General features: G+C 49.3%; 1 protein-coding gene across 8 annotated transcripts in view; it reads right to left on the reverse strand.

Annotated features, from left to right (window-relative positions):
• The window catches only part of LOC143942557 (CUGBP Elav-like family member 3-A), an 82,043-nt gene that overhangs the window by 43,390 nt on the left and 13,476 nt on the right, over positions 1 to 25,177 (reverse strand). For all 8 annotated transcript variants that reach the window (XM_077463897.1, XM_077463895.1, XM_077463894.1 and 5 more), the window contains exon 2: positions 20,136 to 20,218. In XM_077463897.1, the coding sequence (XP_077320023.1) occupies positions 20,136 to 20,218 (83 nt within the window). The remainder of the gene's footprint in view (positions 1 to 20,135; positions 20,219 to 25,177) is intronic.

Genomic DNA, 25,177 nt, shown 5'->3' on the forward strand with positions numbered 1-25,177 from the left:
ACATCCATCCCCACTACATCCAACTCACAACTTCTACATCCATCCATCCCCCCTACATCCATTCACCCCCCCTACCTATCATCCACCCCCTCCCACCCCCTCCCCTCTCTACATCCATCTCACATCCATCCTCCCCCTACATCCTCCATCCCCCTACATCCATCCATCCTTCACCATCCACCCCCTCTACATCCATCCATCCCCTTCTACATCCATCCATCCCCCTCTACCATCCATCCATCCCCCCTACATTCATCCCACCCCTCTACACCATCCATCCCCCCTCTACATCCATCCATCCCCTTCTACATCCATCCATCCCCCTCTACATCCATCCATCCCCCTTCTACATCCATCCATCCCCCTCTACATCCATCCATCCCCCTCTACATCCATCCACCCCCCCCCCCCCCCCTCTACATTCATCCATCCGCCTCTACATCCATCCATCCTCCTCTACATCCATCCATCCCCTTCTACATCCATCCCCTTCTACAGCCATCCATCCCCTTCTACATCCATCCACCCCCCTCTTCCTCCATCCATCCGCCTCTACATCCATCCATCCTCCTCTACATCCATCCATCCCCTTCTACATCCATCCCCTTCTACAGCCACCCCCCCTACATCCATCCATCCCTTCTCTACATCCACCCATCTTCCTCTACATCCATCCATCTGCTTCTACAGCCACCCCCCCACATCCATCCATCCTCCTCTACATCCATCCATCCTCCTCTACATCCATCCATCCCCTTCTACATCCATCCCCTTCTACAGCCATCCATCCCCTTCTACATCCATCCACCCCCCTCTTCCTCCATCCATCCGCCTCTACATCCATCCATCCTCCTCTACATCCATCCATCCCCTTCTACATCCATCCCCTTCTACAGCCATCCCCCCTACATCCATCCATCCCTTCTCTACATCCACCCATCCCCTCTACATCCATCCATCTCCTTCTACAGCCACCCCCCCCCTACATCCATCCATCCTCCTCTACATCCATCCATCCCCCTCTACATCCATCCATGAAATTCTGCTATCTGCCCATCCATCCACCCTTCCATCCTTCTGTCTGATCACCCATCGAACCATCTGTCCGTCCGTATGTCCATTCATCCTTTTATTCATCCAACTATTTTGTCCATCTGTCCATCCATCCAGCTCTCCATCCTTTTGTCCATCCATCCACCCATCCAACCAACCATCTGTCCATTCATCCTTCTATCCATCCAACCCTCTCTTTGTCCATCTATCCTTCTATCTGTCTGTCCATCTCTTTGTCCGTTGTCCTTCTATCCATCCAACCATCTGCCCACTCCTCCACCCTTCCTTCCATCCACCCTTCTATCCATCCAACCATCTGCCCACTCCTCCACCCTTCCTTCCATCCACCCTTCTATCCATCCAACCATCTTCCCACTCCTCCACCTTCTATCCATCCAACCATCTTCCACTCCTCCACCCTTCCTTCCATCCACCCTTCTATCCATCCAACCATCTGCCCACTCCCCCACCCTTCTATCCATCCCAACCATCTTCCCCACTCCTCCACCCTTCCTTCCATCCACCCTTCTATCCATCCAACCATCTGCCCACTCCTCCACCCTTCCTTCCATCCACCCTTCTATCCATCCAACCATCTTCCCCACTCCTCCACCCTTCTATCCATCCAACCATCTTCCCACTCCTCCACCCTTCCTTCCATCCACCCTTCTATCCATCCAACCATCTGCCCACTCCCCCACCCTTCTATCCATCCAACCATCTTCCCACTCCTCCCCCCTTCCTTCCATCCACCCTTCTATCCATCCAACCATCTGCCCACTCCTCCACCCTTCCTTCCATCCACCCTTCTATCCATCCAACCATCTTCCCACTCCTCCACCCTTCCTTCCATCCACCCTTCTATCCATCCAACCATCTGCCCACTCCTCCACCCTTCCTTCCATCCACCCTTCTATCCATCCAACCATCTGCCCACTCCTCCACCCTTCCTTCCATTCACCCTTCTATCCATCCAACCATCTTCCCACTCCTCCACCCTTCCTTCCATCCACGCTTCTATCCATCCAACCATCTGCCCACTCCTCCACCCTTCCTTCCATCCATCCTTCTATCCATCCAACCATCTGCCCACTCCTCCACCCTTCTATCCATCCAACCATCTGCCCACTCCTCCACCCTTCCTTTCATCCACCCTTCTATCCATCCAACCATCTGCCCACTCCTCCACCCTTCCTTCCATCCCCCCTTTTATCCATCCAACCATCTTCCCACTCCTCCACCCTTCCTTCCATCCATCCACCCAACCATCTGCCCACTCCTCCACCCTTCCTTCCATCCACCCTTCTATCCATCCAACCATCTTCCCACTCCTCCACCCTTCCTTCCTTCCATCCTTCTATCCATCCAACCATCTTCCCACTCCTCCACCCTTCCTTCCATCCATCCTTCTATCCATCCAACCATCTTCCCACTCCTCCACCCTTCTATCCATCCAACCATCTGCCCACTCCTCCACCCTTCCTTCCATCCACCCTTCTATCCATCCAACCATCTTCCCACTCCTCCACCCTTCCTTCCTTCCATCCTTCTATCCATCCAACCATCTTCCCACTCCTCCACCCTTCCTTCCATCCATCCTTCTATCCATCCAACCATCTGCCCACTCCTCCACCCTTCCTTCCATCCCCCCTTTTATCCATCCAACCATCTGCCCACTCCTCCACCCTTCCTTCCATCCATCCTTCTATCCATCCAACCATCTTCCCACTCCTCCACCCTTCCTTCCTTCCATCCTTCTATCCATCCAACCATCTTCCCACTCCTCCACCCTTCCTTCCATCCATCCTTCTATCCATCCAACCATCTGCCCACTCCTCCACCCTTCCTTCCATCCCCCCTTTTATCCATCCAACCATCTGCCCACTCCTCCACCCTTCCTTCCATCCATCCTTCTATCCATCCAACCATCTTCCCACTCCTCCACCCTTCCTTCCATCCACCCTTCTATCCATCCAACCATCTGCCCACTCCTCCACACTTCCTTCCATCCATCCTTCTATCCATCCAACCATCTGCCCACTCCTCCACCCTTCCTTCCATCCCCCCTTTTATCCATCCAACCATCTGCCCACTCCTCCACCCTTCCTTCCATCCATCCTTCTATCCATCCAACCATCTTCTCACTCCTCCACCCTTCCTTCCATCCACCCTTCTATCCATCCAACCATCTTCCCACTCCTCCACCCTTCCTTCCATCCACCCTTCTATCCATCCAACCATCTTCCCACTCCTCCACCCTTCCTTCCTTCCATCCTTCTATCCATCCAACCATCTGCCCACTCCTCCACCCTTCCTTCCATCCACCCTTCTATCCATCCAACCATCTGCCCACTCCTCCACCCTTCCTTCCATCCACCCTTCTATCCATCCAACCATCTGCCCACTCCTCCACCCTTCCTTCCATCCACCCTTCTATCCATCCAACCATCTTCCCACTCCTCCACCCTTCCTTCCATCCATCCTTCTATCCATCCAACCATCTTCCCACTCCTCCACCCTTCCTTCCATCCACCCTTCTATCCATCCAACCATCTGCCCACTCCTCCACCCTTCCTTCCATCCCCCCTTTTATCCATCCAACCATTTTCCCACTCCTCCACCCTTCCTTCCATCCATCCTTCTATCCATCCAACCATCTTCCCACTCCTCCACACTTCCTTCCATCCATCCTTCTATCCATCCAACCATCTGCCCACTCCTCCACCCTTCCTTCCATCCACGCTTCTATCCATCCAACCATCTTCCCACTCCTCCACCCTTCCTTCCATCCACCCTTCTATCCATCCAACCATCTTCCCACTCCTCCACCCTTCTATCCATCCAACCATCTGCCCACTCCTCCACCCTTCTATCCATCCAACCATCTGCCCACTCCTCCACCTTATCTTCCATCCATCCTTCTATCCATCCAACCATCTTCCCACTCCTCCACCCTTCCTTCCATCCACCCTTCTATCCATCCAACCATCTGCCCACTCCTCCACCCTTCCTTCCATCCACCCTTCTATCCATCCAACCATCTGCCCACTCCTCCACCCTTCCTTCCATCCACCCTTCTATTTTTCTATCCATCTCTCCGTCCGTTTGTTCGTCTATCCACCCATCCAACCAACCAACTGTCCACTCATCCACCACCCTTCCATCCATCCAGTTATGTATCCTTCTATCCAATCACCCATCCAACCATCTGTCTGTCCATCCGTCTATCCACCTGTCCATCCATCCCACCCTTCCATCCAATTCTCCATCCTTATATCCATCCGATCTTCCATCAGTCTGTCCATCTGTCAGATTCCATGTTCTAAATCTTTGAATGGTCATTATAATCAGCAATCACCTTGATTGTCCTGAATGGAACCGTTTATCCACCACCTGACCATTACAGACAATATTTCTATCTTCAGTATGTGACAAAAATAAGTACACCCCTCAGTCACATTTGTGTAAATCTCTTCTTCTCTCTTTTCATGTGACAACACTGAAGAAATGACACTTGTCTACAATGTAAAGTAGTGAGTGTACAGCTTGTATAACAGTGTAAATTTCCTGTCCCCTCAAAATAAACTCAACACACAGCCATTAATGTCTAAACCGCTGGCAACAAAAGTCAGTACACCCCTAAGTGAAAATGTCTAAATTAGGCCCAATTAGCCATTTTCCCTCCCCGGTGGCATGTGACTTGTTAGTGTTACAAGGTCTCAGGTATAAATGGGGAGCAGGTGTGTTAAATTTGGTGTTATCGCTCTCACTCTCTCTTACTGGTCACTGGAAGGTCAAAATGGCACCTCATGGCAAAGAACTCTCTGAGGATCTGAAGATAAGAATTGTTGCTCTACATAAAGATGGCCTAGGCTATAAGAAGATTGCCAAGACCCTGAAACTGAGCTGCAGCACGGTGGCCAAGAGATGGGGGTCAGCCTGTCAGTGCTCAGACCATACGCCGCACACTGCATCAAATTGGTCTGCATGGCTGTCATCCCAGAAGGAAGCCTCTTCTAAAGATGATGCACAAGAAAGACCACAAACAGTTTGCTGAAGACAAGCAGACTAAGGAGATGGATTACTGGAACCATGTCCTGTGGTCTGATGAGACCAAGATAAAGGTATTTGGTGTCAGATGGTGACAAGCGTGTGTGGGGGCAACCAGGTGAGGAGGACAAAGACAAATGTGTCTTGTCTACAGTCAGGCATGGTGGTGGGGGTGTCATGGTCTGGGGCTGCATGAGTGTTGCCGGCACTGGGGGGCTACAGATCATTGAGGGGACCATGAATGCCAACATGTACTGTGACATACTGAAGCAGAGCATGATCCTCTCCCTTCAGAGACTGGACCGCAGGGCAGTATTCCAACATGATAACCACCCCAAACACACCTCCAACACCACCACTGCCTTGCTAAAGAAGCTGAGGGTAAAGGTGATGGACTGGCCAAGCATGTCTCCAGACCTAAACCCTATTGATCATCTGTGGGGGATCCTCAGAGGGAAGGTGGAGGAGGGGAAGATCTCTAACATCCACGAGCTCTGTGATGTCATCATGGGGGAGGGGAAGAGGACTCCAGTGGTGACCTGTGAAGCTCTGGTGACCTCCATGCCCAAGAGGGTGAAGGCAGTGCTGGAAAATAATGGCGGCCACACAAAATATTGACACTTTGGGCCCAATTTGGAGATTTTCACTTAGGGGTGTACTGACTTTTGTTGCCAGCGGTTTAGACATTAATGGCTGTGTGTTGAGTTATCTATCTATCTATCCTCCTATTCAGCCACCCCTCTGTCCCTCCATCCATATATCTCTCTCATATATCTATTGTTTGGAAGGGTTAGATGTCCCCCCCCCCCCGGTTCTGGAGACCGGAGGCTTTGTAGGGAGGGATGGAGCCTCTAACTCCGGGTCCCCATTGTACTGGTGCCCTTAGTCCGGGGGCCGGTTTGTTGGCGACGAGGCCGGAGGAGATGAGGGGCTCTGGGACTACGGAGTCCGGATATTGTCATCTAATATCCTGCAGATTATTCCACCACTGACTCCCATCCCCCCTCCAGAGATCTGCAGAATATTGCTCCCTCCCCTCCCCCTCCTGACAGATCCATATTGATATATTCTGCAGATTATCCCATCACTGACCCCTCTAGAGATCTGCAGAGCATCGCTCCCTCCCATCCCCCTCCTGACAGATCCATATTGATATATTCTGCAGATTATCTCATCAATGACCCCTCTAGAGATCTGCAGAACATCGCTCCCTCCCATCCCCCTCCTGACAGATCCATAGTGATATATTCTGCAGATTATTCCATCACTGACCCCTCTAGAGATCTGCAGAGCATCGCTCCCTCCCATCCCCCCCTCCTGACAGATCCATATTGATATATTCTGCAGATTATTCCATCACTGACCCCTCTAGAGATCTGCAGAACATCGCTCCCTCCCCCTCCTGACAGATCCATATTGATATAGTCTGCAGACTTCCATCACTGACCCCTCTAGAGATCTGCAGAACATCGCTCCCTCCCCTCCCCCTATTATTATCACTAACATTAATGGTAATAAAAACAAACCAGGATGGGGGGGGAGGGGTGGAATATCGGGTTGGGGGGGGAGGGGTGGAATGTCAGATTGGGGGGGTTGGTGGTGAAGATGGTGGAACCTCCAGATCAGAAGCCACCTGTGTACTGATCTCTTTGTATAATCGCCTGCACAAAATCCCGAGAGCCAGCGCTAATCCCGGGATTATCCAATCACGTCGTAATCTCCGTGCGTCCCAGCATGCCATGTGCTTCCGCAGATTACAGAGTTCTCAGGCCTCGCCGTGAACTGTATCGGAGACGATCGCTCTGTCCGGGGAGGCAACGCAGGCCGATGCCTAAGGCTGCAACGCGCACGGCAACGCTTTGTGATTTTTTTTTTTTTTAAAAAACATTTTATTTTATTCGTCAGTTTAATTTTCGACTATACGAAACGCACGAGCGCCGGCGTTGGCGTGGAATCTCGTTTTTTTTGTTTTTTTTTTGCTGCCTGCGTAGCTCTGACAGTGGCGTTTTTCTTTTTTGACATCATCGTTGGCACCACCTATGCTAAAAAAAAAAAATGATAAAGCCACGCCCATTCTGTTCAAGCCCCACCCTTCCTTGGTGAACCCAATTTAAAAAATGTAAAAAAATAAAAAAATTATAAAATGCTGTCTCGCTTTAATAAATGTGAAGAAAAAAAATGTGTGTATATATATATATATGAGGTGTTAATTTTTGCTCGCAGCCCTGCGTGATTTTCTGGTCCATCCAAGCGATGGGTTGCCTAGCAACCCATCATTCCACTCCGCGGGTCACATGACTGCCTGGGAATAAAGATTAAAGTAGGAGAAAAAACGTTTTGAACCGGCTGCAGCGACACGCGAGCGACCAAAATATCAAAGTCTAAACCCCCCTCCCCTCCCCCACCCCGCCTCTCCCCAACCCAGGGAACTGCAAGTCCCAGCATGCCTCTCACAGCCCCGCTCACCATTGTGTTCTAAAAAAAATAAACGCACGTTTTTGGCTCTTTTTTTATTTTTATTTTTTTATGCGTTGCGTTAACATGTAATGCAACCAAAATACTTCTTATCTTCCTTTTTTATGTTTGTTATCTCCTGTCTCCATTTTGAGGGATGTGTCTGTAATAATTGGAAATATGGACACGCGAATTAAAAAAAAAAAAAAAAAACAACGACAATTAAAAGGCTTTTTGTTTTTTTTCACATGTTTTTTTTTTGTTTTTTTTGTGCGCTGTCATGGCTTATAAAGTAAAGAGTGCTTTTAAAAAAAAAAAAAAAAGCCCCAAAAAAAGATGCACCGCTAATAATTAATAAGATTTTATACATGTGTTTTTTTCATGATTATTATTATTTTTATCATCATTAATACTCTTTTTTTATTATTTGATATTATTGTTATTATTAGTAACAAATACTGAAATAATATATATATATATATATATATATATATATATATATATATATATATATATATATATATATAATTTGTTGTTATTTTATATATATTTAATAATTTTTCTATTATTATTATTATTATAGATTTTTTGATGTTATTCTTTTTATTATTATTATTATTCTTTTTATTATGATTAATAATAATAATTGAATATATATATATATATATATATATATATATATATATATATATATATATATATAATTTATTTGCTGTTGTTGTTGTTAATATTATTTTATTATTATAATTAATAAGATTTTATATATGTATATTTCAATTCTTATTATATTTATTATCATTAATACTTTTTTTTTTTATTGTTGTTTGATATTGTTGTTATTATTAGTAACAAATACTGAAATAATAATAATAATAATAATATATATATATATATATATATATATATATGTGTATGTATATATATATATATATATATATATATATATATATATATATATATATATATATATATATATATATATATATATATAAAATTTGTTGTTATTTTATATATATTTAATTATTTTTCTATTATTATTATTATTATTATAGATTTTTTGATGTTATTCTTTTTATTATTATTATTATTATTTTTATTATGATTAATAATAATTGAATATATATATATATATATATATATATATATATATATATATATATATATATATATATTATTTATACTATTATTTATTTGCTGTTATTATTATTAATATTATTTTTATTATTATAATTAATAAATTTTTATATATGTATATTTGAATTCATATTATATTTATCATCATTAATACTTTTTTTTTATTGTTGTTTGACATTGTTGTTATTATTAGTATATATTTTCAACTATTATTTGTATTATGATTTTATTATTATCTGAAATAATAATAATAATAATAAAAAAAGAAAAACATATATATATATATATATATATATATATATATATATAAAATATAATTGTATTATTATCTGAAATAATAAGAATATATATGTTTGTTTTTGTCATTATTAATATTATTTGTATTATTATTATAATGAAGAACTGAAATAATAAAAATAATAATAATAAAAAAATAAAATATATCTATGTATATATATTTTTTTCTTGCCGTTTTCTCACACTGTGATTCCATGTTGTAGAGCGAATTAAACACGGAGGGCTCTAAGACTACGTACAGACATAAAGCGGCACTCTGCAGACCTGTTGGCCGCGTTCTTGGCTCAGTTATGTTTCATACAAAAGATATTTCCTTCATTACGGACCCGACCTGATCGGCATTAAAAGACAACTATTGTCACTTCCAGATATTCTTTTGAGAAATGAAGGTATCCAGCATAAAGTACTGTTCCTGGGAGGAAGATGTTTCCCGACACACCCCTCACTTCCTGCCTGGCGATCCATTACCGGGACAGTCCATGCATCCTCTGCTGAGCCTAGCATGGCTGATCACATAGATCGGGGGTCTCCAACCTTTCTAAGCAAAGGGCCAGTTTACTGTCCTTCAGGCTTTAGGGGGACCGGAGTGTGGCCAGCGGGAACAGAAAATGCCTCGGCATCAGTGGGAGGAATAGTGCCCCATCATTGGTGTCAGTGGGAGGAATAGTGCCCCATCATTGGTGTCAGTGGGAGGAATAGTGCCCCATCATTGGTGTCAGTGGGAGGTATAGTGTCCCATCATTGGTGTCAGTGGGAGGTATAGTGTCCCATCATCGGTGTCAGTGGGAGGAATAGTGCCCCATCATTGGTGTCAGTGGGGGGAATAGTGCCCCATCATTGGTGTCAGTGGGAGGAATAGTGCCCCATCATTGGTGTCAGTGGGGGGAATAGTGCCCCATCATTGGTGTCAGTGGGAGGAATAGTGCCCCATCATTGGTATCAGTGGGAGGAATAGTGCCCCATCATTGGTGTCAGTGGGAGGAATAGTGCCCCATCATTGGTGTCAGTGGGGGGAATGGTGCCCCATCATTGGTGTCAGTGGGAGGAATAGTGCCCCATCATTGGTGTCAGTGGGGGGAATAGTGTCCCATCATTGGTGTCAGTGGGAGGAATAGTGCCCCATCATTGGTATCAGTGGGAGGAACAGTGCCCCATCATTGGTGTCAGTGGGAGGAACAGTGCCCCATCTTTGGTATCAGTGGGAGGAATAGTGCCCCAAGGGGTGGATAAAGGCAAGCAAAGGGCCACATCTCTCCCTGGGGCCTCAGTTTGGAGACCCCTGTCCTAGAGAAGTAGAATGCCATTGGGACGTGTATATACAATGAGGACGGTCGGGTTTGGTCTGGCGGTGGGGGAGGGGGGGGGTTGTACAATGTATACAATGTATCTTCTGTCTGTAACATTGTAATGATTTGTTATACATCAGGGAAGCAGAGAGATCGGAGGACCGGTGAAGTGTAATGAGGACAGGCCGGGGGAGGGGTCATAAAGGGGGTTTCAGGAAAGGGGTTTGGATGGCTTGGTAGGTGGAGCAGATTTAGAGGTCCCCTTTGTTTTCCTGAGCCCCCGACACTTCAGCTTGGGGGGTCACCAAAAAGTCTGCCCTGGCAGCTGCCTGACCTCACATGCTCGCCTCCCAGCTCCTGAGTGCGCATAACAATGCCTGGCAGGTGTGTAGATTTCCTTTCGAAACTACAAGGCTCTGATGTTCCATGCTGTTATGTGCATTCAGGAGCTGGGAGGTAGCAGGTCAGGGCAACAGCTGACAGGGCTTTAGGTGACCTCTGACCCTCAAGCTGAAGCCTCAGGTTCAAAGTGAAGGCGACTAACTGCCGAAAAGCAAAAACGATGGCTCCCCCCCTCCCCATCTCAGGTGACTCCCGCTTGGGTCATTATTAGACTCCACCCATCTCAGGTGACTCCCGCTTGGGTCATTATTAGACTCCACCCATCTCAGGTGACTCCCGCTTGGGTCATTATTAGACTCCACCCATCTCTGGTGACTCCCACCTGACTAAGTCCGGTGTGACACGAAGGCGGGCACTACACAGCTACACACACGCACGTACGGCAAGAACATCACAGAGAGCTCTAGGCACGACAGTACAACACCGCGCACACCATCAAAAGGTACAAACAGAAGAATAAAAAAAAAAACCCCTCCCCCAAAAAGAAAGAGACACAACTCACAAACGGGAGCGTGGACGACACGCGCGGGAGGCCTGAGTGTGAGAGGATCAGAGAGACGGGGGTGAGGGTTAGACAACGTCACCACCTATGCCATTGTTGTGTCACACTTATCTGTGCACGGACAACGCAGCACAAAACACGCACACACACGGGCACACACGGGCACACACACACACGGGCACACACGTCTTCCCTCTGCAGGGAAAAGAGCAGGCGCGCGGGGCGGCTTCAGATTCTGAGAGGATTATGGGATGACGGACAGATAAGCTTTTTATATCAATTAGCGGAGAGAAGCTGCAGAGAGAGAGAGAGAGAGAGAGAGAGAGAGAGGGAGAGAGTGGGACCACCTTCCATCCCTGACGTGTAGGCCATGGTGCCAGTCTGGTACCCAACAATGTCAACCAACTCTGATACATCCCACCATCTTCCTATTGTCCTTTCTACCCAACTCCTGTCCCTACCAGCTTCCCTTCTCTACCAAACTCTTGTCTTAACCAGATTCTCCCTGCCCTCTCCACCAAACTCCTGTCCCTACCAACCTCGCCCTGTCCTCTCTACCCAACTCATATCCCTACCAACCTCACTCTGTCCTCTCTACCCAACTCCTGTCCTTACCAACCTCACTCTGTCCTCTCTACCCAACTCCTATCCCTACCAACCTCACCCTGCCCTCTCTACCCAACTCCTATCCCTACCAACCTCACTCTGTCCTCTCTACCCAACTCCTGTCCCTGCCAACCTCGCCCTGTCTTCTCTACCCAACTCCTGTCCCTACCAACCTCGCCCTGTCCTCTCTACCCAACTCCTATCCCTACCAACCTCACCCTGCCCTCTCTACCCAACTCCTATCCCTACCAACCTCACTCTGTCCTCTCTACCCAACTCCTGTCCCTGCCAACCTCGCCCTGTCTTCTCTACCCAACTCCTGTCCCTACCAACCTCATCCTGTCCTCTCTACCCAACTCCTGTCCCTACCAACCTCATCCTGTCCTCTCTACCCAACTCCTGTCCCTGCCAACCTCGCCCTGTCTTCTCTACCCAACTCCTGTCCCTACCAACCTCACTCTGCCCTCTCTACCCAACTCCTGTCCCTATCAACCTCACTCTGTCCTCTCTACCCAACTCTTGTCCCTGCCAACCTCATCCTGTCCTCTATACCCAACTCCTGTCCCTACCAACCTCATCCTGTCCTCTCTACCCAACTCCTGTCCCTACCAACCTCATCCTGTCCTCTCTACCAAACTCCTGTCCCTACCAACCTCACCCTGCCCTCTCTACCCAACTCCTATCCCTACCAACCTCACTCTGTCCTCTCTACCCAACTCCTGTCCCTACTAGCTTCCCCTCTCTACCAAATTCTTGTCCTTACCAGCTTCCTCCTGTCCTCTCTACCAAACGCCTATCCCTGACAACCTCATTCTGTCCTCTCTACCCAACTCCTGTTCCTACCAGCTTCCCATTTCTACCAAATGCTTGTCTCCCAGTCTCCTCTAGTTCTCTGTACCCAACTCATGTTCCTACCATCCTCCCTTTTCTACCAAACTCCTGTCCTCGCCACTCAACTTCTTTCCCTACCACCTTTCCCTCTCTACCGAACTACCCTCCCCACTATCCTCCTCTCAACTCCTGTCCCAACCATCTCCCCTTTTATACCCAACTCATGTCTCCACTAACCTCCTCCTGTCCTCGCTACCAAATTTCTCTCCATACTATCCTCCTTTCTCAACCCAAAAATGTCAATGCCACCCTCTTCCTGTCCTTTCTACTAAACGTTTGTTTCTACCTCCCTTCCGTACTCAAATCCTCTTCCTACCATCCTCCTCTTTTTACCAAATTCCTGTTTGTACCTTCCTCCCTTCTCTACCAAAATCCTATTTCTACCACACTGCATTCTCTACGGAACTCCTGTCCCTACCACCCTTCTCCTGTCCTCTCTACTCATCTCCTGTCCCTACCACCCTTCTCCTGTCCTCTCTACTCATCTCCTGTCCCTACCACCCTTCTCCTGTCCTCTCTACTCATCTCCTGTCCCTACCACCCTTCTCCTGTCCTCTCTACTCATCTCCTGTCCCTACCACCCTTCTCCTGTCCTCTCTACTCATCTCCTGTCCCTACTACCCTTCTCCTGTCCTCTCTACTCATCTCCTGTCCCTACCACCCTTCTCCTGTCCTCTCTACTCATCTCCTGTCCCTACCACCCTTCTCCTGTCCTCTCTACTCATCTCCTGTCCCTACCACCCTTCTCCTGTCCTCTCTACTCAACTCCTGTCCCTACCACCCTTCTCCTGCCCTCTCTACTCATCTCCTGTCCCTACCACCCTTCTCCTGTCCTCTCTACTCATCTCCTGTCCCTACCACCCTTCTCCTGTCCTCTCTACTCATCTCCTGTCCCTACCACCCTTCTCCTGTCCTCTCTACTCATCTCCTGTCCCTACCACCCTTCTCCTGTCCTCTCTACTCAACTCCTGTCCCTACCACCCTTCTCCTGCCCTCTCTACTCATCTCCTGTCCCTACCACCCTTCTCCTGTCCTCTCTACTCATCTCCTGTCCCTACCACCCTTCTCCTGTCCTCTCTACTCATCTCCTGTCCCTACCACCCTTCTCCTGTCCTCTCTACTCATCTCCTGTCCCTACCATCCTTCTCCTGTCCTCTCTACTCATCTCCTGTCCCTACCACCCTTCTCCTGTCCTCTCTACTCATCTCCTGTTCCTACCACCCTTCTCCTGTCCTCTCTACTCATCTCCTGTCCCTACCACCCTTCTCCTGTCCTCTCTACTCATCTCCTGTCCCTACCACCCTTCTCCTGTCCTCTCTACTCATCTCCTGTCCCTACCACCCTTCTCCTGTCCTCTCTACTCAACTCCTGTCCCTACCACCCTTCTCCTGCCCTCTCTACTCATCTCCTGTCCCTACCACCCTTCTCCTGTCCTCTCTACTCATCTCCTGTCCCTACCACCCTTCTCCTGTCCTCTCTACTCATCTCCTGTCCCTACCACCCTTCTCCTGTCCTCTCTACTCATCTCCTGTCCCTACCACCCTTCTCCTGTCCTCTCTACTCAACTCCTGTCCCTACCACCCTTCTCCTGCCCTCTCTACTCATCTCCTGTCCCTACCACCCTTCTCCTGTCCTCTCTACTCATCTCCTGTCCCTACCACCCTTCTCCTGTCCTCTCTACTCATCTCCTGTCCCTACCACCCTTCTCCTGTCCTCTCTACTCAACTCCTGTCCCTACCACCCTTCTCCTGTCCTCTCTACTCAACTCCTGTCCCTACCACCCTTCTCCTGTCCTCTCTACTCAACTCCTGTCCCTACCATCCTTCTCCTGTCCTCTCTACTCATCTCCTGTCCCTACCACCCTTCTCCTGTCCTCTCTACTCATCTCCTGTTCCTACCACCCTTCTCCTGTCCTCTCTACTCATCTCCTGTCCCTACCACCCTTCTCCTGTCCTCTCTACTCATCTCCTGTCCCTACCACCCTTCTCCTGTCCTCTCTACTCATCTCCTGTCCCTACCACCCTTCTCCTGTCCTCTCTACTCAGCTCCTGTTCCTTCTATCCTTCCCTCTACACCCAACACCTTTCCCTACCATCCTCCTCCAGTTCTCTATCCAACTCTGGTCTCCACCACCTCCCTCCTACCCTCTCTGCCCAACTCAGGTCCCTACCAGTCTCCTCCTGTCTTCTCTGCCCAACTCGGGTCCCTACCAGTCTCCTCCTGTCTTCTCTGCCCAACTCGGGTCCCTACCAGTCTCCTCCTGTCTTCTCTGCCCAACTTTGGCACTAACACTGTCATTGTTCTATCTGCCTAACTCATATTCCAACCACCCTCCTTTTGTACTTTCTACAACCCCCATCCCGCCCTCTCTGCTGAACTTTTGTCTCCAACATTCTCCTCCTGCCTTCTCTCCAAAACTCCTTTCCCTTCAATCCTCCTCCTGCCTTCTCTGCCCAAATCCTGTCCCTATCACCCTCCTCTTGTCCTTTCTACCCAACTTTTGTCCTCACCACCTTTCTTCTGTCCTCTCTACCAACATCCATCTCTACCACCCTCCTCCTGCCTTTTCTACCAATACCAGTCCCTACCACCCTCTACCTGACTTCTCTACCAACACCCATCTCTACCACCCTCCACCCATCCTTACCATCCTCCTCCTGCCTTCTCCACCAATGCCCGTCCCTACCACCCTCTACCTGCCTTCTCTACCAACGCCCATCTCTACCACCCTCCACTTGCCTTCTCTATCAACACCCATCCCTACCACCCTCCTCCTGCCTTCTCTACCAATTCCATCCCTACCACCCTCTACCTGCCTTCTCTACCAACGCCCATCTCTACCACCCTCCACCCATCCTTACCACCCTCCACCTCCCTTCTCTACCATTGCCGTCCCTACCACCCTCTACCTGCCTTCTCTACCAACGCCCATCTCTACCATCCTCCTCCTGCCTTCTCTACCAATGCCGTCCCTACCACCCTCTACCTGCCTTATCTACCAACGCCCATCTCTACCACCCTCCACCCATCCTTACCACCCTCCACCTGCCTTCTCTACCAACACCCATACCTACCACCCTCCACTTGCCTTCTCTATCAACACCCATCCCTACCACCTTCCTCCTGCCTTCTCTACCAACGCCCTTCCCTAACACACTCCTGCCTTCTCTACCAACGCCTATCCCTACCCACTTCCTCCTACCTTCTCTACCAACACCCATTCCTCCTACCCTCCACCTGCCTTCTCTACCAACACCCATCCCTACCACCCTCCACCTGCCTTCTCTACCAACACCCATCCCTACCACCCTCCTCCTGCCTTCTCTACCAACACACATCCCTACCACCCTCCTCCTGCCTTCTCTACCAACACCCATCCCTACCACCCTCCTCCTGCCTTCTCTACCAACACACATCCCTACCACCCTCCTCCTGCCTTCTCTACCAATACCCATCCCTACCATCCTCCTCCTGCCTTCTCTACCAACACCCATCCCTACCACCCTCCACCGAACTTCTCTACCAAATCCCATAATTACCACCCTCCTCCTGCCTTCTCTACCAACACACATCCCTACCACCCTCCTCCTGCCTTCTCTACCAATACCCATCCCTACCACCCTCCTCCTGCCTTCTCTACCAACACCCATCCCTACCACCCTCCACCGGACTTCTCTACCAAATCCCATAATTACCACCCTCCTCCTGCCTTCTCTACCAACACCCATCACTACCACCTTCCTCTTACCTTCTCTACCAACACCCATGCCTACCACCCTCCTCCTGCCTTCTCTACCAACGCCCATCCCTACCACCCTCCACCTGCCTTCTCTACCAACACACATCCCTACCACCCTCCTCCTGCCTTCTCTACCAATGCCCATCCCTACCACCGTCCTCCTGCCTTCTCTACCAACACCCATCCCTACCATCCTCCACCGGACTTCTCTACCAACACCCATAATTACCACCCTCCTCCTGCCTTCTCTACAAACACCCATCACTACCACCCTCCTCTTACCTTCTCTACCAACACCCATCCCTACCACCCTCCTCCTGCCTTCTCTCCAAAACTCCTTTCCCTTCAATCCTCCTCCTGCCTTCTCTGCCCAAATCCTGTCCCTATCACCCTCCTCTTGTCCTTTCTACCCAACTTTTGTCCTCACCACCTTTCTTCTGTCCTCTCTACCAACATCCATCTCTACCACCCTCCTCCTGCCTTTTCTACCAATACCAGTCCCTACCACCCTCTACCTGACTTCTCTACCAACACCCATCTCTACCACCCTCCACCCATCCTTACCATCCTCCTCCTGCCTTCTCCACCAATGCCCGTCCCTACCACCCTCTACCAACGCCCATCTCTACCACCCTCCACTTGCCTTCTCTATCAACACCCATCCCTACCACCCTCCTCCTGCCTTCTCTACCAATTCCATCCCTACCACCCTCTACCTGCCTTCTCTACCAACGCCCATCTCTACCACCCTCCACCCATCCTTACCACCCTCCACCTCCCTTCTCTACCATTGCCGTCCCTACCACCCTCTACCTGCCTTCTCTACCAACGCCCATCTCTATCATCCTCCTCCTGCCTTCTCTACCAATGCCGTCCCTACCACCCTCTACCTGCCTTATCTACCAACGCCCATCTCTACCACCCTCCACCCATCCTTACCACCCTCCACCTGCCTTCTCTACCAACACCCATACCTACCACCCTCCACTTGCCTTCTCTATCAACACCCATCCCTACCACCTTCCTCCTGCCTTCTCTACCAACGCCCTTCCCTAACACACTCCTGCCTTCTCTACCAACGCCTATCCCTACCCACTTCCTCCTACCTTCTCTACCAACACCCATTCCTCCTACCCTCCACCTGCCTTCTCTACCAACACCCATCCCTACCACCCTCCACCTGCCTTCTCTACCAACACCCATCCCTACCACCCTCCTCCTGCCTTCTCTACCAACACACATCCCTACCACCCTCCTCCTGCCTTCTCTACCAACACCCATCCCTACCACCCTCCTCCTGCCTTCTCTACCAACACACATCCCTACCACCCTCCTCCTGCCTTCTCTACCAATACCCATCCCTACCATCCTCCTCCTGCCTTCTCTACCAACACCCATCCCTACCACCCTCCACCGAACTTCTCTACCAAATCCCATAATTACCACCCTCCTCCTGCCTTCTCTACCAACACACATCCCTACCACCCTCCTCCTGCCTTCTCTACCAATACCCATCCCTACCACCCTCCTCCTGCCTTCTCTACCAACACCCATCCCTACCACCCTCCACCGGACTTCTCTACCAAATGCCATAATTACCACCCTCCTCCTGCCTTCTCTACCAACACCCATCACTACCACCTTCCTCTTACCTTCTCTACCAACACCCATGCCTACCACCCTCCTCCTGCCTTCTCTACCAACGCCCATCCCTACCACCCTCCACCTGCCTTCTCTACCAACACCCATCCCTACCACCCTCCACCTGCCTTCTCTACCAACACACATCCCTACCACCCTCCTCCTGCCTTCTCTACCAACACACATCCCTACCACCCTCCTCCTGCCTTCTCTACCAATGCCCATCCCTACCACCGTCCTCCTGCCTTCTCTACCAACACCCATCCCTACCACCCTCCACCGGACTTCTCTACCAACACCCATAATTACCACCCTCCTCCTGCCTTCTCTACAAACACCCATCACTACCACCCTCCTCTTACCTTCTCTACCAACACCCATCCCTACCACCCTCCTCCTGCTTTCTCTACCAATGCCCATCCCTACCACCCTCCTCCTGCCTTCTCTACCAACGCACATCCCTACCACCCTCCTCCTGCCTTCTCTACCAACACCCATTCCTACCACCCTCCACCAGCCTTCTCTACCAACGCCCATCCCTACCACCTTCCTCTTACCTTCTCTACCAACACCCATCCCTACCACCCTCCTCCTGCCTTCTCTACCAACGCACATCCCTACCACCCTCCACCTGCCTTCTCTACCAATGCCCATCCCTACCACCCTCCACCTGCCTTCTCTACCAATGCCCATCCCTACCACCCTCCACCTGCCTTCTCTACCAATGCCCATCCCTACCACCCTCCACCTGCCTTCTCTACCAACGCCCTTCCCTACCACACTCCGGCCTTCTCTACCAACTCCTATCCCTACCCACTTCCTCCTACCTTCTCTACCAACACCCATCCCTATCACCCTCCTCTGGCCTTCTCTACCAACCCCCATCCCTACCACCCTCCACCTGTCTTCTCTACCAAAGCCCATCCCAACCACCCTCCACCTGCCTTCTCTACCAATGCCCATCCCTACCACCCTCCACCTGCCCTCTCTACCAACGCCCATCCCTTCCACCCTCCACCTGCCTTCTCTACCAACGCCCATCCCAACCACCCTCCACCTGCCTTCTCTACCAACACCCATCCCTACCACCCTCCACGTGCCTTCTCTACCAACGCCCATCCCTACCACCCTCCACGTGCCTTCCTTACCAACGCCCATCTCTACCACCCTCTTCCTGCCTCCTCTACCAAACCGGCCAGCTTAAGTCTTCATAATTCATCTCCATCCCCTACCTCACTATTATTGGCTTTACTGCCCTACTGCGTGACCCACCTAAAGCCGCACCAGCTGCCCTTCTGCACCCCCCCACATTCCTGCCTTCCCTAACGATTGCCTCCCCTGCCCTCATCCCCTACATATTCAGAGGTGTAAAGAAATAGCATGGGGCCCATAGAGCTGGAAACAGAAAGGGGAGGAGAATTTGCAAGGGCCCCCCCCCCCCCGGACCTGTGGACAGCTGTGTCTACCACACCCCATCTAAAGAGTACCTGTCTCCAAAGCAAAACTATTTATATAAAAAGCCTTTTTTACAAAAAATGCAGAGCAGGACCCTGGAAATCTTTCACGTGGTGATGGGGGGCTTGGGGGAGGGGGGGGGCGTAGCATCTAACTGTACCCCTCAAGGCGGAGCGGGTGACACAGACTGGAATTGAAGGATCTGACAAATGTTGTCACCCTTTAAATAAAAGGAGGGTGACTTCACAGCTCCTATAATTATTCTTTCCAGGATCCTGCAGAGCATCGCGCTATATATAGTGAAGCCGTCACATAAACATCCTGTTGGAGGCCACAATACCCCCCCCCCCCCCCCCAGCAGGGTGGCGCATCCAGAACTCCCTATACACTACGAATCCATCTGGGGAAAAGGGCGGGGCATCTAGTAACCTCTCCGGAGAGTGATGGGGGGGGGGGTATTATCTATGAACTTCACTCATCTGTACATGAGCCCCCCCCTCCCCCCACCACCCTACTGACACTTCCACAGGAGGAGCGTTAATTATAACTGGCTATTTATAAAGTGCGAAGGACGAGGTCACATGACTCACCCCCCCCCCTCCTCCTCCCTGCCGCAGACACTTACCCCCGGCAACGTCTTCTGTTCATGGAGAGCGCTCTGAGCTTTCAGCGCCGACTCCCGGGCGCAGTACGTCAAGAAGGCGCATCCTGCAAGAGAGAAGAGATACCGAGAATTACACCCGACATGCAGGACAAGAGAAGTAGTACTGTGCAGAGTCCATACATACAGAATAAGAACAGATACCGAGAATTACACCCGACATACAGGACAAGAGAAGTGGTACTGTGCAGAGTCCATACATACAGAATAAGAAGAGATACCGAGAATTACACCCGACATACAGGACAAGAGAAGTAGTACTGTGCAGAGTCCATACATACAGAATAAGAACAGATACCGAGAATTACACCCGACATACAGGACAAGAGAAGTAGTACTGTGCAGAGTCCATACATACAGAATAAGAACAGATACCGAGAATTACACCCGACATACAGGACAAGAGAAGTAGTACTGTGCAGAGTCCATACATACAGAATAAGAAGAGATACCGAGAATTACACCCGACATACAGGACAAGAGAAGTAGTACTGTGCAGAGTCCATACATACAGAATAAGAAGAGATACCGAGAATTACACCCGACATACAGGACAAGAGAAGTAGTACTGTGCAGAGTCCATACATACAGAATAAGAACAGATACTGAGAATTACACCCGACATACAGGACAAGAGAAGTGGTACTGTGCAGAGTCCATACATACAGAATAAGAAGAGATACCGAGAATTACACCCGACATACAGGACAAGAGAAGTAGTACTGTGCAGAGTCCATACATACAGAATAAGAACAGATACCGAGAATTACACCCGACATACAGGACAAGAGAAGTAGTACTGTGCAGAGTCCATACATACAGAATAAGAACAGATACCGAGAATTACACCCGACATACAGGACAAGAGAAGTAGTACTGTGCAGAGTCCATACATACAGAATAAGAACTGATACCGAGAATTACACCCGACATGCAGGACAAGAGAAGTAGTACTGTGCAGAGTCCATACATACAGAATAAGAAGAGATACCGAGAATTACACCCGACATACAGGACAAGAGAAGTAGTACTGTGCAGAGTCCATACATACAGAATAAGAAGAGATACCGAGAATTACACCCGACATACAGGACAAGAGAAGTAGTACTGTGCAGAGTCCATACATACAGAATAAGAAGAGATACCGAGAATTACACCCGACATACAGGACAAGAGAAGTAGTACTGTGCAGAGTCCATACATACAGAATAAGAAGAGATACCGAGAATTACACCCGACATACAGGACAAGAGAAGTGGTACTGTGCAGAGTCCATACATACAGAATGAGAACAGATACCGAGAATTACACCCGACATACAGGACAAGAGAAGTAGTACTGTGCAGAGTCCATACATACAGAATAAGAACAGATACCGAGAATTACACCCGACATACAGGACAAGAGAAGTAGTACTGTGCAGAGTCCATACATACAGAATAAGAAGAGATACCGAGAATTACACCCGACATACAGGACAAGAGAAGTGGTACTGTGCAGAGTCCATACATACAGAATAAGGACAGATACCGAGAATTACACCCGACATACAGGACAAGAGAAGTAGTACTGTGCAGAGTCCATAAATACAGAATAAGGACAGATACCGAGAATTACACCCGACATACAGGACAAGAGAAGTAGTACTGTGCAGAGTCCATACATACAGAATAAGAAGAGATACCGAGAATTACACCCGACATACAGGACAAGAGAAGTAGTACTGTGCAGAGTCCATACATACAGAATAAGAACAGATACCGAGAATTACACCCGACATACAGGACAAGAGAAGTAGTACTGTGCAGAGTCCATACATACAGAATAAGAAGAGATACCGAGAATTACACCCGACATACAGGACAAGAGAAGTAGTACTGTGCAGAGTCCATACATACAGAATAAGAACAGATACCGAGAATTACACCCGACATACAGGACAAGAGAAGTAGTACTGTGCAGAGTCCATACATACAGAATAAGAAGAGATACCGAGAATTACACCCGACATACAGGACAAGAGAAGTAGTACTGTGCAGAGTCCATACATACAGAATAAGAACAGATACCGAGAATTACACCCGACATACAGGACAAGAGAAGTAGTACTGTGCAGAGTCCATACATACAGAATAAGAACAGATACCGAGAATTACATCCGACATACAGGACAAGAGAAGTAGTACTGTGCAGAGTCCATACATACAGAATAAGAACAGATACCGAGAATTACACCCGATATACAGGACAAGAGAAGTAGTACTGTGCAGAGTCCATACATACAGAATAAGAAGAGATACCGAGAATTACAATGCCTTGAAAAAGTATTCATACCCCTGGATATTCCCCACATTTCTCATGTTACAACCAAAAAAATACATGTATTTTATGTGATGGACCAACACAAAGTGTCACATAATTGTGAAGTGGAAGGAAAATGATAAATGATACAAATAAATATGTGAAAAGTGTGTGGTGGAGGGGCATTTGTATGGCGCCCCCCGGAGTCAATACTTTGTAGAACCCCCTTTCTCTACAAGTCTTTTTGGGGGTGTCTCTACCAGCTTTGCCCATCTAGAGAGGACATTTCTGCCCATTCTTCTTCTTTGTAAAATATCTCAAGCTCTGTCAGATTGGATGGAGAGCGTCTGTGATCAGCAATTTTCAAGTCTTGCCCACAGGTTCTCAATGGGATTTAGGTCTGGACTGTGACTGGGCCATTCTAACACATGAATATGCTTTGATGTAAACCATTCCATTGTAGCTCTGGCTGGATGTTTCGGGTCGTTGTCCTGCTGGAAGGGGAACCTCCGCCCCGGTCTCAAGTCTTCTGCCGACTCTAACAGGTTTTCTTCTAAGATTGTCCTGTATTTGTCTCCATCCATCTTCCCATCAACTCTGACCAGCTTCCCTGTCCCTGCTGAAGAAAACCATCCCCACCACATGATGCTGCCACCACCATGTCTCACGGTGGGGATGGTGTGTTCGGGGGATGGGCAGTGTTAGTTTCCCCCACACATAGCGTTTTGCTTTTAGGCCATAAAGTAGAATTTTGGTCTCATCTGACCAGATCACCTTCTTCCACATGTTTGCTGCCCCCTCCCCCACATGGCTTCTCACAAACTACAAACAGGACTTCTTATGACTTTCTTTCTCCAATGTCTTTCTTCTTGTCACTCTTCCATAAAGGGCAGATTTGTGGAGAGACGACTAATAGTTGTCCTGTGGACAGATTCTCCCCCCTGAGCTGTGGATCTCTGCAGCTCCTCCAGAGTCACCATGGACCTCTTGGCTCTTCTCTGATGAATGCTCTCCTTGCCCGGCCCGGTCAGTTTAGGTGGACGGCCATCACTTGGTAGGTTTGCAGTTGTGCCCATACTCTTTCCATTTTCTGTTGATGGATTGAACAGAGCTCCGTGAGATGTTCAAAGCTTGGGAGATATTATTATAACCCAACCCTGCTTTATACTTCTCCACAACTTTATCCCCGACCTGTCTGGTGTGTTCCTCGGCCTTCATGATGCTGTTTGTTCACTAAGGTTCTCCAACAAACATCTGAGGGCTTCACAGAACAGCTGTATTTATACTGAGATGAAATGACACACAGGTGGGCTCTATTACATTTTAAATTAAATTACACACAGGTGTACAGACCCGGGAACTCGGCACAGGGATGGTGGGAACCCCTCATAATGGGCACAGCGGGTGTACAGACCCGAGAAATCAGCACAGGGATGGTGGGAGCCCCTCATAATGGGCACAGCGGGTGTACAGACCCGGGAACTCAGCACAGGGATGGTGGGAGCCCCTCATAATGGGCACAGCGGGTTTACAGACCTGGGAACTCGGCACAGGGATGGTGGGAACCCCTCATAATGGGCACAGCGGGTGTACAGACCCGGGAACTCAGCACAGGGATGGTGGGAACCCCTCGTAATGGGCACAGCGGGTGTACAGACCCGGGAACTCAGCACAGGGATGGTGGGAACCCCTCATAATGGGCACAGCGGGTGTACAGACCCGGGAACTCAGCACAGGGATGGTGGGAACCACTCATAATGGGCACAGCGGGTGTACAGACCCGGGAACTCAGCACAGGGATGGTGGGAACCCCTCATAATGGGCACAGCGGGTGTACAGACCCGGGAACTCAGCACAGGGATGGGGGGAACTCCTCATAATGGGCACAGCGGGCGTACAGACCCGGGAACTCAGCACAGGGATGGTGAGAACCCCTCATAATGGGCACAGCGGGTGTACAGACCCGAGAAATCAGCACAGGGATGGTGGGAACCCCTCATAATGGGCACAGCGGGTGTACAGACCCGGGAACTCAGCACAGGGATGGTGGGAACTCCTCATAATGGGCACAGCGGGTGTACAGACCCGAGAAATCAGCACAGGGATGGTGGGAACTCCTCATAATGGGCACAGCGGGTGTACAGACCCGGGAACTCAGCACAGGGATGGTGGGAACCCCTCATAATGGGCACAGCGGGTGTACAGACCCGGGAACTCAGCACAGGGATGGAGGGAACTCCTCATAATGGGCACAGCGGGTGTACAGACCCGGGAACTCAGCACAGGGATGGTGGGAACCCCTCATAATGGGCACAGTGGGTGTACAGACCCGGGAACTCAGCACAGGGATGGTGGGAACCCCTCATAATGGGCACAGCGGGTGTACAGACCCGGGAACTTGTCACAGGGATGGTGGGAACCCCTCATAATGGGCACAGCGGGTGTACAGACCCAGGAAATCAGCACAGGGATGGTGGGGACCTCTGATGGAATGACATTCCTGTGATCACCATCAGCTGGAATTAGAGGACAGGGAGGTCTCTGTATGTCTATCATTTGTCTTCCTGTCACAAGGAAGAGGAAAATCCTGATATTTGGTTTATATTGGTGATTTTGGCAGTGCGGTTCTTTTTCCTTACATTTTTACCGGTGATCCCGCCAGTAACACACTTCCTGTCCAGGGGTGACAACACTCACTGTATCTA

This window comes from Lithobates pipiens, unplaced genomic scaffold, assembly GCF_037356315.1.
Source record: "Lithobates pipiens isolate NorthernLeopardFrog02 unplaced genomic scaffold, aLitPip1_a1.2 Scaffold_30, whole genome shotgun sequence".
In the NCBI taxonomy this organism is placed as follows: Eukaryota; Metazoa; Chordata; class Amphibia; order Anura; family Ranidae; genus Lithobates; species Lithobates pipiens.